The following is a 14,199-nucleotide window of genomic DNA, read 5'->3' as shown; positions in this document are numbered from 1 at the left end:
CTGACCTCAGGTGATCCACCTCTCGGCCTCCCAAAGTACTGAGATTACAGGTGTGAACCACCACGCCCGGCCTCAAGTATTTCTTTACAGCAGTGTAAATACAAACTAAAACCCCTTCCCTGAGGTGCCTTCTGCTTAGGCAACCAGCTGCCCCATGCTCCTCCTCTGCCCCCTGGTCTTTATGTTCCCCTCATGAGGGCCAAGTGATAAACAGGGCCAGCCCCAGCCCCATCCTACTGCAGCCCATGTGGCTGCTGGAGAGGCCGCGCTCCTTTCCTCACCCCAAGGGGCCCTGATATGCTCTTTGGATCCTGGAGGAAACTGACCCCTTATTCTCACAGTGGTGCCACTTCTTCCAAGACCTCAAACCTGGACAACGTGAGCCGGTCTTTTTAAATGTCTCCACTTCCTAGGGCTGTCACTCGGACAGCACTAGAGGGTGGTGCCAATGGATGAATGGATGGATGGATGGATGGACAGTAGTCCAGGGATGATGTCCTTGTCTGTACTGAACTGGGCCCTTCCTCCAATGAGCAGCCTTCCTGAGCGAGTTTATACAATTGTCCCTTGGTATCCATGGAGGATTAGTTCTAGGGTCCCGGGGATGCCAAAATCCATGGATGCTCAAGTCCCTGATATAACATGGCCTAGTATTTACATAAAAGCTATGCACATCCTCCAATAGACATAGACCATTACTAGATTATTTATGACATGTAATACAATGCAGATGCTACATAAATGGTTGTGATACTGTATTCTTTAGGGAATGATGACAAGAACAAAGTCTGCACATGTTCAGTAGAGACAATCATCCAATTTATTTTCTGAATATTTTCCATCTGCTGTTGCTGAACCCACAGATGCACAGCTCCCGGATATGAGGGCCAAGTGTGCTTTGAGAGTAGGATGGGTGAGGTTGCTAATGAGTACAGGGGAGCAGGTGTCGATCAGAGGTCCCTGCATTGGGGCATCTGGACGCCCTATCTCCGGACTTGAAACTCCGTTTGAATGACACAGGCAGACTCAGCCCCGGTCAAAGTTCACCCCTTGGAGCTTCATTTTATCCCAAACTCTTTCTGGACCCTGGAATTTGGCATCCCCTAGGCCCTGGCAGGAAGGACAGATGAACCAGATTTTAGATAACGTGTCTGGAATAGAGTGAGGCCCTACTGTGTGCCTGGCACTTTCCCCATAGGATCCTCTAGCTAGAACATTCAAGGGTCATGGAGAGAAATACCCAGTTAAAATATCAGAAATTTAAAAAAAGATACCATTAGAGACACGAAAATACCATTAAGTAATAGTAGTAGCATTTGTATTCTGAGATTCAACAGTAGTGGTCACTTCCCTCCATCCTTATGTGTATCCCACACCACCCTGGGCGAGGAGGGCTGAGGTTAGGGAACACCCGTGGATGCTCTGATACTGGTCCTTGGCCTTGGGGGTGACAGTGATGAGGAACTGGGTGCACACATGAGTGGGGCAGCCAGGCCTGGCCAGAGAAGGCACACACACGTGCACAGATGTGTTTACCCACGTACAGGTGAGCATGCACGCGCACAAACACATTGCAGGCAGGCATGTGGCCACCTCAGGCAGCGGAGGACCCCATCTCTGGGCCCTGCTGACCCGGGCAAGGCCCCACTGTGATGCGTGCCATGACCTCACAATGTCACTGGTGCTTAGCACCAATCCGCTCTCAGGCCTGCCTCTGTGTTCTACGGCAGTTACACGTGCACAGTGGTATCAGCTACACATGCACAGTGGTATCTGGGAACAGTTTTGTGGTCTCAAAGGTTTTCTACCTGAGAGGCATAACGCAGGCCAACTGATTCATCAGAATCAGGTGAGTGCGACCTGCTCTCTTCCCTCCAGGCTGACTTGGGGACAGTGGCTATGCTGTGGGTGGTGTTGGCCTCTGGGCAGCTACCGAGGAGGGTCATCCCTGAGCGCTCACCGGTCGCCCGTTCTACACTGCCAGTGTAGACGATTGGCTCTTTCGTCCTCATGGTGGCTTCATAGAGTGAGTGCCATTCCCTAGTGTAGCCATTCGACAGGTGAGTCATCTGGGGTCAGAGAGGCGGTAACCGGCCTGGGAATCCAGACAGGACCGTGGGTTTTGCTCTCAGCCCTGCCGTGCGCTGTGCTGGAATTCAGGCCTGAACCCTGTGACCTCCCTGCCCTAGATCCCAAGTCTTCCCAGGTTTCCCATCCCGATGGGGCAGAACCTGGCCCTGGCAGAGCAACTGGGATAGATCCACTGTGGGTGGGGAGGATAGGAGGGTCCTCAGAACACCTCTGTGCCCTAAACTGGGTCCTGATGGTGGCTGTGGGCCTCACTGAACACACATGGTCCCTTGTCCTGGGGAACCTTCTGCCTTGGGTAACTGTGGAAAATGAAGGAGCCCTGGAGGGCTGTCTGGGGGAAGACCATCTTCCTTTCTGTTCAAAGGGGTCCAGGCACTGGGGTTCTCTCCACGTATTTCTTGCTCTGTCTGGTCCTCTTGAGGCCTCGCCCTCCTTTTGCCCCAAGTGTTCCCAGGAGGGACGGTCCATCCAGGTGTTCTCCAGGACCAAGGACCCACTGTCCTTCCTCAGTGACATGGGAAAATGATGCCCCCTCCTGTAGGGACAGCTCAGAATGGTGGAGTCCAGTCCCTCCCCGAGTGAGGGTTTCCCCTAGCACAATAGATCATTTTCATCCCCCAAACCGAACACCCTCCTGCTCAACTGGCATTATTCCTAAAGTGGCTTCTCTGTTCAGACTGAAGGGCCACGGGATCCAATGTGATGAGTGGAGAAGAACAGAGCAGTCAGGAGAGATCTTGTTCCCTGTAGAAAACTGGGCATCTCTGTGGTCCCTGAGCATCCCAGGAGGCCGATTGTACAGCGACCTCTGGTCGCTGACCTCAGTCTCCCTCCACATCCCTGGAATAGCCCATCATGGGCCTTTCACCCTTGGCAGGTGGACACTATTCAACCTGCTGGGGCAGGTGTGTCCCCATTTCATGGCAATTGGGGATGACGGGATTCTCTGTCCATGTCCCACTGTCCTCAAGTCCTTGGGATGATGCCCACCCTGCTTGGGACTGGAGACTCCAGACACTCATGCAGGTGTGGGACACTAGGTCTGGCACCTTTTTACCTGGGGAAGGTGATGGAATCGGGGTTACATGGCCAGCCAGCATCTGGGAGCCTGGCGAGAACGGTTCAGGTATTCTCCGAAACTCTCAAGTACAAGGTAACTTTTAGATGATTTTGTCTCACAGGATGATAATCATAGAGGATGCAGATAGTTTGCGGGCACAGGAGCGAGAGAATATCATCATGAACTATGAGAAGGTACAGGTCGGTCTGCTCCTTGGAGGGAGGCCTCTTCCAGTGCGCCCTGGTCAAAGGGTCCTGGGCTCCCTAGGAGCACAGAGTGGGCACAAGTGGCTACTACCCCCAGGCCCTTGCACCCTTTGCCTTGGACCCCTAACCAAGCCTCCCTCTGGGTTGCAGGGACACCGAGCTGGGCTGCCAGACGACATGGGGCCTGAGCCTGCTGGAATCTACAACAACATTGATCGCTTTGGGATGGTGCAGTGAGTCCTCTGTGCTCCCCTCACCCCTGAAGCACCTGTCTCAGCTCAGGGATGGGTTTGCTTTTAGAAAGGCCTTTCCGAGGCAGGAATATCTCACCGGGTCAGGCCAACCTGCTTTCCAGGGTCAGAACTCCTCTCTGGCTCCCCTGCAGGTCCAGCCCCAGGTTGCTGTTAGGCCAGAGGTGCGGGGCCCATCTAGGGAGCGGGTGGGAATGGAGACTGGGCTAGGTCAGGACCCTGGACTCTCAGCAGTTCTGTCCCCAAGTCAGCACAAGAGGAGCAGGGCAACCTGAGGGTCTGGCCATGTCTACTTGGAAACAACCCCAGTGAAATCCAAGGGTTCTGGCTACAGGGTGAGGGGACGCCTGGCCTAGCCTCAGGGCTGTTGTCCAGCAGGTCTCTGAGGGCCCACCGGCCCCTGTCCTCCCTCATTTCCCTAGAGCTACAGCCCTCACTGTCCCCATGGAGAAGGGGGAACGGCATGAGAACAATGGGATCGGTGGCCCTAGGAGAATGGAGGAGAAGATGGGCAGGGACCTGTTATGGGCATCTCACCGTGGGGCCAGGGAGGCAGCCGGGCTTGTGGCTACAGACCCTGGGTCTGGTGCTGGGAAAGGAGCTGGGGCCACGTAAGAGGAGCCCAGCCAGGAGTCCATCCCTTAGGGATCATAGGATGGAGAGACAGAGGATCCCGGGGGAGGTAGGGTGGGAGGGAGCTGATGAGCTGTGCCACTTCTGAAACGCAGGGTGTGTGGGTCAGGTGCAGGGAGAGGCAGGTGGAAGCTGGGAGTCAGAACCTGCAAGGGCCTTGGGGCTGTCAAGTGGGATGGGCCCCTGGTACACCAGGAGTACACCGGGCAGGTCTCAGGGCAGGCTCCCTTGACCCTGGTGGGGTGATGTGGTCACTCCCTGAGGGACTCCTGTGAGGGCCCTGTCGCCCACCCTGGGAGGCCCCCATCCCGTCTCAGGCCTGACCTTGCTCAGCTCCAGCAGAAAGCACCACCTCCAGTCCAGGACAAGCAGCCCCATTGTGCGGCCTGACCGCCCCCCACGCCAGGGGCCCCACTTACTCTGGCCAGGCTGGACCCGCACTCCTTCTTCTCCTAGCACCTGCCCCTCCTGGGAGTCAACCCCACAGGAAGCCCCTTATCCTCCCTTCCCTGTGTCTTTTCCTGGACTGAGCCCTGAGCTAGATAGGGACAGAGCCTGTCCTTTCTGGGGGTTGGCTCCCAGTCTAGGGCAGCTCCAGGCCCTGTGCAGGTCGTCAGTTCTGCCTGGGTTTTCTTACAGTGAGACAGAGCTGCCTCCTGCCACTGCTCGGGAGGCTAAGGTAAGAGCCTGATGCATGGGGAGGGGGCTGGACCAGGGATGTGGGGACTGGGCGGGTGGTCGGTGAGGCAGAGGAGGCAGCTGGCCTGGGCGGTGGCAGGTGAGGACAACACGATGTCCCTGGGAGGGGCAGCACTCCCTGCTGGACCTGACCCCAGGTTGCTGTAACTTTGGCAGCTTGATAAGATTCCAAAGTGAGAACCACAGTTGTGGCTTGGGGATGGCTGCCTGCCTGTGTCAGGACCCCACCTAGAGGCTGGGACCTGACCTAAGACTGCTGTGTCTGTGGCCTGAGGATGGCACGTCCTGGGGTCCCAAAGCCAGCCCACTGGTGCTCATTTGCTCAAAGGCTCTCAGCTCTTAGGGTCTGCCCTTCCCTGACTCCCTCCAGCTGGGTCCACCAGGGCTCCAGAGCCCAAGACCCAGCATCCACGGGCGGCTCTGGGAAGCCTGGCAGCTCCCCTAACTCCAACATTCCTCATTTGACAGCAAATGCGGCGGGAGATAACACAAAAGAGCAAGTGGATGGAAATGCTGCGACAATGGGAGACATATAAGAACAGTAAAAAGGTAATGTGTGGAGGGAGAGGCCCCCAGAACCACTTTCTGCAGAGACAGGGGACAGGCACCCCTGGCTATGGCCTGGCGCCCTCAGCCTCTCAGAGGGCGGGTGGCACACTGTCCTCACCCAGAGGACTGCAGGCCTGGTCGGTGGTTTGCCTGCCTATTTGTGCAAGCGTCACCTTGCTGGGAGGGAATCTGAATCTAGGACTGGAAACACCCAGAGCTCAAGGCTAGGGATGCCCTGGTGACCTAAAGGAAGGAAAAGGTTCAGATCAGAGTCCCGACTCTGAGTGCCCATCCACTCTTTCAATCCTGGGAAGGGAGACTGTGTCCCAGCTTAATGTCACCTCTAATGAGGAATCATGGGGCCAAAACCAACCATTTCCAGAATCCTCGGGCTCTGGTCCTCACTGGGGTCGCCCCGTGGCCTGTGACACCAGGTTGTTTTCTGCCCACAGCTGATAGATCGAGTATATAAGGGCATTCCCATGAACTTCAGGGGCCAAGTGTGGTCGGTCCTGCTGAACATACAGGAAGTCAAGTGGAAAAACCCCAGAACATACAAGGTACGCTCAGCCAGAGCACAACAAACAGGACAGGCCGTGTCAGGAGCCCAGGTCTCCAGCTGGAGGGAGCATTAAGCCCAGCCTGCGGGGTGGGTGGGATGGTCAGATGCACATCCTGGGCACGGACGGTGACATAGTCACCACAGACAAACTCGGCTCTGGTGACCCTCTCCAGCTTCAGTAACAAGCCAAAAAGCAGCTTTGTGCACAAGGAAACCTTCCTGCTTCCCTTCCTTCCAGAGTGCTGACTGTGGGCCGACTGCCATTTGGGGCAGGGAGTCTTCCATCTGTTCTGAGGCTGCTTCCTCCTGTTGGCCCTGCCCTACAGGTCATGAAGGAGAAGGGCAAGAGGTCATCTAAACACATCCACCAGATCGATGTGGACGTGAGCAGGACATTAAGGACTCACATCTTCTTCAGGGATCGCTACGGAGCCAAGTAAGCCTATGGGAGCCACAGGGTCTCAGCAGAGATGGAGTGAACGAAAGGGATGGGGGCTTCCCCGGAGAAGAGGCCAGGGTCACCTAGGAGGGATGACAGAGCTGCCAAGACCTCCCCTGACCCAGTGAGCAGCTGGCACCATGAACTGAGCACCTGGTTCCAAGCCCTGGGCCAGACTGGAGCATGTGGGGCCAGAAACGAGGAGGACCCTGTGGAGACAGAAGTCAGCAAACAAAATCATGCACAATGGTGAAAGGTGCTCTCCCTGACCCACGGGGACCCATGGTAGGACCCACGGGAGGGTGGCAGGATGGAGGGCCCATGAGCCTCTCCAGGCAACACTGACAGCACCAAATGCTGGGGCAACTAGGGGTCCTGGAAACTGTCATCCTTGTCTGCTGGGAACATGACATGGCACAGCCACTTTGGCAGCCAGTTTGGCAGCGACTCACAAAGCTCAATGGACTTGAACCACGTGTCCCCAAAGTATCACAAATATTGAACCCACTGATTTGAAAACTGATGTCCACATGAAACCTGCATGCCACGTCCACTGCTTGATTCCTCGTCACTCACACAAGGAGCCTTCGGGGACAGTCTTCAACATGGGAATGGGGAGAGCAAGGCTGGTTCTCTCTCCAAACGGAAGACTCAGTGAGAAAAGGGAAGGAGCCAGTGATGCCCGCACGAACGTGGGTGGATCCTAGATGCATTTTGCTGAGGGAAAGAAGCCAGACCCAATAAGCTATCACGTAGGATTCCCATTCCTGGGCCATTCTGGAAAAGGCCAAACCATAGGCACTGACAAGCAGTCTGGGTGGCCGGGGGCTGAGGGATCAGGGAGAGGCCGGGTGCATAGGGGCCACCCTGGAGACTTGGAAGATGAAGGAGTTGCTTCAGGAGGGGCTGGAGCAGTAGCCAGGATACTGCCCATTGGTTTAGAACCACGGAGGAACTGTACATCCAAAGACTGAGCTGGCGTGTGTGCAAATTGAAAAAAAAAAAAATTATTCAGAGTGAAAAGGATCAGACAAGTCACTGTACAACTGGCTATCTGCATGTCACAGATGTGGATTTTCCTGAAACATTCCTCAAAGTCAAAGACCCTGAAGAGCTCACTGCTTATCTGGTGAATCATCTGAACCTGAAATGGGATTTGTTGTTAGGCTTTGTGGACAAACTGAAACTAACGGCATCTGCACAAAACAAACAAAAGCCACCTTTCTCTGTTTCCTAGGCAGCGGGAACTATTCTACATCCTCCTGGCATATTCGGAGTATAACCCGGTGAGTATTCCCAGCAGTGATGTTTCCAGGCAGTATTTCCCTGTTCACAGGAGTGGGTGTCTGGTGGGGTGCTCTCGCTTCTTTTAAAGTTAGTGTTTGTGAGCCACCAGGATATAGGAGGTAGAACTCCAGCTCACTGCTGGCATAAACCTCCAAGCAAGGGGATGGTCTCAAGGAGTCAAGCTGAGACACAAAGGAGTCGGGGCCTGGACTCCTGGTGTCACCTGGGTCTGACCACCACTTCAAAGAACCAGAAATGACGCCCTCCTCCTGGGGCTGCCCCAAAGCCCAGGAGCTTGGCAGGGTCACATGCAGGACGGTGCCATCAGGAGACATTTTGGACAAAGTGCCGAAGTGCCTGATGGACTTGGCTCTTGTCATGAAATGAATTTGCACCCTGAGGAAGCCTCTTCTTCAGAGGAAGCCTCCCCAGTCACCTCTGCCCTCTCCAATGACATGAGTCCTCCCAAGAGACCTCAGTCCTCCCAGGTGATGTCCTTTCACGGTGACTCTGGCTCTTGCAGGAGGTGGGCTACTGCAGGGACCTGAGCCACATCACGGCCTTGTTTCTCCTTTATCTGCCTGAGGAGGATGCATTCTGGGCACTGGTGCAGCTGCTGGCCAGTGAGAGGCAATCCCTGCAAGGTAGGTGGACAGCTGCCCATGGGACCTCATACAGCCAGACCCAGGGATGGCCACCCTGGCCAGGTGATCTCAGCTTTCAGCCAAGACACCTTCCTTGTGTAGCCAGCTCCTTGGGAGTCTTCAGGGTGTCTTTGCTGAGGGTCGCACAGCAGTCTGCGGCTGACCCCCAAAGCCCAAGTCAGATGCCTTTCATCCCCATCAGCGGAGGGCTTCTCATCCTCCCCGTGGCCACCCTCTGTGTCCTGCTGCCACGCCCTCTGGCTCTGATTCTGTGTAGCTGACTCTCCCCCCCCAGAGTCCTCCTGCCCTCCAGCTGCCCAGGCTCGTGCTGCCCTTGGTGCCCACAAATGGGCCGACCAAGCCCAGGTGGCAGCATCTCCCCATCCTGTGTCCCCTGGCCCGACCCCACTTCCAGGAGATGACCAGGAAGCCCAGCACCTGCCCTGTTCTGGCCGCCATGTGGTGGCCTTAAGTCAGGCTTGCCCTTTTTGCACCCTGGTCCAGGAGGCCTCTAGGGAAACCTGCAGCCAGACTCCAGGGGATGTTCCTGACCCACCTCCCCAGGGTAAAGGCTGCATGGTGAGGTCACCAGATGGGAGGGTGAAAGGCCTTGCGGTTTGGGGGCCTCTCCAGCTGCCCAGCTCTTCCAGCTGATGACTCCACATCTTGGGGAAAGGGTCTGATTTCATGATGGGCTGGGGGTTTCTCAGGATTCCACAGCCCAAATGGCGGGACAGTCCAGGGGCTCCAAGACCATCAGGAGCATGTGGTCCCCACGTCACAACCCAAGACCATGTGGCGTCTGGTGAGTTTATGGCGTCTGGTGAGCAAGCTTGGGCTCTTCTCCAGAGGCCCTGCATCCCGTGGCGCTGGTGACTGGCTGAGTCCCAGCCACTGGCTGACCTGGGATGTCGGGTTCTCCATGGGCCGGGAGTTGGTCTATAGGACAGAGGCACAGGGATGGGGGCCCAGCTCCCGCAGAGCAGGGCAAAGGGCAGTGTGTCCACCGGGAGTGTGGGAAGGGGCCGGTGTTGTGGGGAGCCCTGGACGCTGCCCATTGTTCTGCACTAGGGGAAGGGTCTTCAGAGGCCCTGGAAGAGGGAGGTTTTTAGGGCAGCCCAGGGGGCCCTGAGCACCTCTGTTCCTCCCGTCAGGACAAGGAAGGTCTTTTCACGCAGAGTTCCTCATTAGGCTGGCTTCTCCAGATGTTGAATGACGGGGTAAGAAGGCACAGGGAGACCCTGGCTCAGGGACCCTCCTTGCCCTGCAGTGCCCTGCTTCCCCAGCCCGGGGGTCTGGCTCACCCACAGCCCACAGGAGGATCCGCCCACAGGGGGGCCCTCACAGGACACCCAAGCAAAACCCTCTGCCCAAGAGGGGTCATCCCAGGGCAATGACTGGCGCTCAGGACCAGCCTTACAGGCAGACTGGGCCAAGACCTGATTTGGGAGGGATCAGGGAAGCCTCAAGCCCTGGGCAAGCCCCTCTCTCCAGGAGCCACACCCCCACTCCAATGAGTGCCCCCCATGAGGAGCTGCAAGACCTTGTCTGACCCAGCGCCCTGGAGGGCTCAGGAAACCCTCATGGGGAAGGTCACTGACTCTGGGGACTGAAGCCCCAGTGGGCTCAGTTCGAGCCACCAGTCCCAGCCTGGAAGGGCTACAGTCTCCCACACCTGCTATCCCCACAGATCTCTCTTGGGCTCATCCTGCGCCTGTGGGACGTGTATTTGCTGGAAGGAGAACAGGTGTTGATGCCGATGACAAGCATTGCCTTTAAAGTTCGGAGGAGTAAGTCTACATGTGCCCAGTGGGGCCTGGGGAGCCCTGAGGTCAGACCCCGACTTACCCGAGGGCAAATTCCTCACACTGTCCTCATGATCCTCTGTTCTGGCCCAGAGGGAGGTCTGGCCAGGTGGGCTGGGCAGGGCACAGTGACACCGAGCCCGTCCCCCACATGGCCCAGATGAAAGTCAGGAGTGTTGTGAGCACTTCCCTACCCACTTCCCCCGGCCACAGTCTCCTGTGCACATCTGAACCCCTGGGGTGGCCACAAAAGATTCCCGCATCGCCTAGTGGGAGACTGAAGTGGCCATGGGGTATCAGCTGTGCCCCCTCCCAGGGAACTCTCCTGGCCTGATGTCCACCCTGTCCCTAGAGCGCCTCACGAAGACGTCCAGGTGTGGCCTGTGGGCAAGGTTTCGGAACCAGTTCTTCCATACCTGGGAGTTGGATGATGACTCTGTGCTCAAGCATCTTAGGGCCTCTATGAAGAAACTAACAAGGAAGCAAGGGGACCTGCCACCCCCAGGTGGGCTCCAGTGCCATGTCCCCTCCCATGTCACCCTCTGGGGCAGTCAATAGTGGGGGAGTGCCCGAGACCCGCAACCCTACTACCTGCGCCTTCCTCTTCACCTTTTCTTCCTCCTCTTCCTCCTGGACTCTAAGAAAGCACAGGAGGCCACCGGTCCTCAGGGCAGGCGCTCAGTGCGTGTGTACTGGATGTGTTGTGCCGGCAGGAGGAGGATGTGGGCATGACCGTCCAACAAGCCCCCTCCCGCATTCCACAGTGTCTCTGTCTCCCCATCACAAGGCTGTCAAGGGCACTAAAGAAGCCAGACCCATTTGTGGATAACCCCAGGCCTCCCTGCAAGCACCCACAGCCTCAGACAGCAGCAGAGGCCCCTCACTGCTGCACGCTCCTCCAAGGTTGCCAGGACAACCAGCCTTGAGCCAGGGAGACAAGGGAATCGGGTGTCCCTGACCCCAGAGCATTCAGGGAGAGGGCACAGGCAGGACCCCAGGCGAGAGCCAGAGCCCAGAATTCAGGCAGATGTAGGAACGGTCAGTCCTGGCATGGACTGTGCAGCCCAGGAAGGCAGAGGGTGACCCACCTCCAGGTCCCGTCACCCACTGTGGAGATGGGCCCCCATGTGAGGTGACAAGGGGCTGGGTGACATCCAAGTTCCCTCCCACCTGAGTTCTCACTGGGGGCTGTATCCTTGGTCCAACAGCCCTGGGACGGGGGTGTGTGGTAGGAATCCCCCAGCCAGTCCGAACCCTGGGAGCAGTCCTAGGAGCTACCTGTCATGCCCTGACAGCTTCCCCATGCCAGGTGGCACACACCCCTCCCTCAGGGATCAGCAGACTACAGGCGTGTCCTCAGTGTCAGGCCCCGGGGGCCCCACAGAGACCCCGAGGACTCCAGAGACCCAGGCAGGTGGGGCCCAGCCGGGAAAGGACGGCATAGGCTCATTAGAGACGCTGACCATGTCTGTTTTCCTTTCAGACAAACCCGAGCAAGGGTCCTCAACACCCAGGCCTGTGCTGGCTTCACATGGCAGGATGATCCTCTGCAAGGGGGACAGACAGGCACCTCCAGGCCCACCAGCCCGGTTCCAGCGGCCCATTTGGCTAGTTTCCCCACCATGGGCACCTCGTTCTTCCGCATCCTGTCCTGGTGGGGCTGTCCGGGAAGACACCTACTCTGTGGGCACTTGGGGTGTGCCCAGCCAGGCCCCGGCTCAGAGAAGACCTCAGGGTTCCTGGAGATTCCTGGAGTGGAACTCGATGCCCCGGCTCCCGACGGACCTGGATGTAGGGGGCCCTTGGTTCCCCCATTATGATTTCGAACAGAGCTGTTGGGTGCGTGTCCCTTCTGAATGTGTCCTGGACAGCCCCGGGACTGTGGGACAGGGCCAGCTCGAGAAGCCCACGGGGACCCTGACACCAGGCCCTGCCCAGGCCCATCAGGACTGAGGGAGGCGAGGAGATAAACCACTACAACAGGGCACCCCATCTGCGGACAAGACACTTGCACCCAATTTCTAGAATGGCACCGTATCCCAGGAAGACCAGCTGGCCACCTGCTGGCAGGCGGAACACCCTGCGGAGGGGGTGAGATTGATTTTCACGGCACTGAGCCACAGTGTGGACATGGACTTCCAGCCCTGCACTGCACCCAGCACTGATTCCAACCAGGACACCCCCGTCGCAGCTAGGGACGAGCAGCAGTGCGCTCCCACCTCAGGGCCTTGCCTCTGCCGCCTCTACTTGGAAAATTCTCAGTTCCCTCCAAGCTTCTAGAAGCATCTAGGGCAGGGCTCATGGCTGGATAACTTCCTGAGGCTTAACAACCCAAGCAAACTTCACGTCCTCATTTTATTTTTTGTTAAACTTATGAAAATTGATTAAGAAAGTGTGCAGCTCGAAAGACCTTCACAGATGGGACACACCAGCCCCCAGATCACAAAGCCAACCATGCCCAGCCCCTCCCAGCACCCCCAGCCATGTGACCAGCTTTCTGAATTCCCACAACACCGTGTGCCTGCCTTTGTATTTTCAACTCATAGACGGTTAACCCCTTCATGTTTTAAAATAAATGTTTTCTGTTGAAATTATTTTAGCTATAAAAGATTGAAAAGGCACTACAGTGGCCTCCTATACCTTCCATCCAGCTGCCCCTAATAATGACATTTTGCAGTACCATGGCACATAGCAAATTTAGACTGGGTGTGGTGGCTCACACCTGTAATCCCAGCAATTTGAGAGGTGGAGGCAGGACGTTCAGGTTCACTTGAGTCTAGAAGTCTGGGACCAGCCTGGGAAACACAGGTGGACCCTGTCTCTAGAGAAAAGTCAAAGAAATTAGCCAGGCATGGTGGCGTGTGCCTATAGTCCCACCTAGTCAGGAGGCTGAGGCAGAACTGCTGGAGCCCATGAGTTCCAGAACGCAGTGAGCCATGACTGCACCACTGCACTCCAGCCTGGGTGACCGAGTGAGACTTTCCCTCTTAAAAAAAATTAGTAATTTAACGTGGGTACAATCCTATTAACTAAATAATAATGTGAACTATTATCTAAGGTTATTAAGGCTGGAATCATCTCATTTTTGCCAAACTTCTCATACCTGTCCAAAGATCCCACTTCAGACTCACCCTCTGCCTTCAGCTCATGTCTCCTCAGCTTCCTCCAGATGGTCCAGCAAACACAAACCTGGGCTGAATGGTAGAGCTGATTGCTCGTACACAAGGGGAGACCTGTGGGCAGGCGTTTTCAAACTTATACAGCAAATGAGTTTTCCATGGTGTTCTGGAAAGCGCCCTTTGAGAAACACTTTGACAGTGAATCCAGGCCCCAGTATCCATCAGCTGCTCTAGTGAATTTTGTGGAAGCTCAGTGAACACCTGCTCTGCAGGGTGCATGTGAAAGGGGTGAGGATGAGTAAGTTGCAGATAAAGAAGACAGGACACAGGGGGTCTGTCGAAGCTCTATCCTCTGCCTTCAGCACTGACGGATCAAATCCAACTCTTAGGGAACGGTGGCCACCTGCTGGGCCAGCTCCAGGCTCTGAGGATCTGAGAGTGAGTGACGCAGAGCCAGGCTTTGCCCTTGGGGAACTCTCCAGCATACACCTCCCTCTACCCTCCCAGCGCCCTGCAAAGCTGGCGTCAATGTCATTGTTAATGCACAGAGGAGGAACCTGACTGTTAGGTTGATGGGTTTTCCAGGGTTGCACGGCTTCTGGGAGACAGGTGTGACCCTGAGGACAGAGCACAGAGCAGTGTAATGCCAGGTCAGAATGAGCTGTGATCTGTGCATGTAGAGGCCTAGGCCAAGGTGGGAGTGACTGATGACCAGGTCAGCCAGGTCACTGAAAACACTCTTGGGTCCTCACCTGCTGGCTCCCAGGAATCCGGAACTGCCAGGAGAGTGGTGGCAGGTCCCCCATCCTCAGCTGGGTGTGCCCGGATAGAACAGCAAGGCGATGGCACATTTC

The 14,199-nt window shown here is 56.4% G+C and overlaps 1 protein-coding gene across 2 annotated transcripts; it reads left to right on the top strand.

The window, feature by feature from the left end:
* Positions 1–8,304: 8,304 nt before the first annotated feature.
* LOC135967639 (TBC1 domain family member 3B-like) lies at positions 8,305–12,817 on the top strand. Of its 2 annotated transcripts, XM_065531245.2 has the most exons (6): positions 8,305–8,421; positions 9,132–9,226; positions 9,576–9,641; positions 10,112–10,211; positions 10,579–10,731; positions 11,710–12,817. In XM_065531245.2, exons 2-6 carry the CDS (start codon positions 9,215–9,217, stop codon positions 12,177–12,179), a joined length of 801 nt encoding a protein of 266 aa, XP_065387317.1. In that variant the 5' UTR covers positions 8,305–8,421; positions 9,132–9,214; the 3' UTR covers positions 12,180–12,817. The 2 variants fall into 2 exon arrangements, with proteins under 2 accessions (XP_065387317.1, XP_065387318.1); XM_065531246.2 differs by lacking the exon at positions 9,576–9,641.
* The last annotated feature ends 1,382 nt before the right edge of the window (positions 12,818–14,199 follow it).

The sequence above is a fragment of the Macaca fascicularis genome, chromosome 16, assembly GCF_037993035.2.
Source record: "Macaca fascicularis isolate 582-1 chromosome 16, T2T-MFA8v1.1".
Classification (NCBI taxonomy): domain Eukaryota; kingdom Metazoa; phylum Chordata; class Mammalia; order Primates; family Cercopithecidae; genus Macaca; species Macaca fascicularis.
Note: the sequence above shows the minus strand (reverse complement) of the source record. Positions and strands in the feature narration are given on the sequence as shown.

What these genes read in the sequence shown, in the direction of transcription:
- LOC135967639 (XM_065531245.2), top strand. An exon ending in TCCAGATGTTGAATGACGGG is followed by an intron (nt 9,642 to 10,111) that starts GTAAGAAGGCAC and finishes CTATCCCCACAG; the next exon opens with ATCTCTCTTGGGCTCATCCT. An exon ending in TGCCTTTAAAGTTCGGAGGA is followed by an intron (nt 10,212 to 10,578) that starts GTAAGTCTACAT and finishes CCCTGTCCCTAG; the next exon opens with AGCGCCTCACGAAGACGTCC.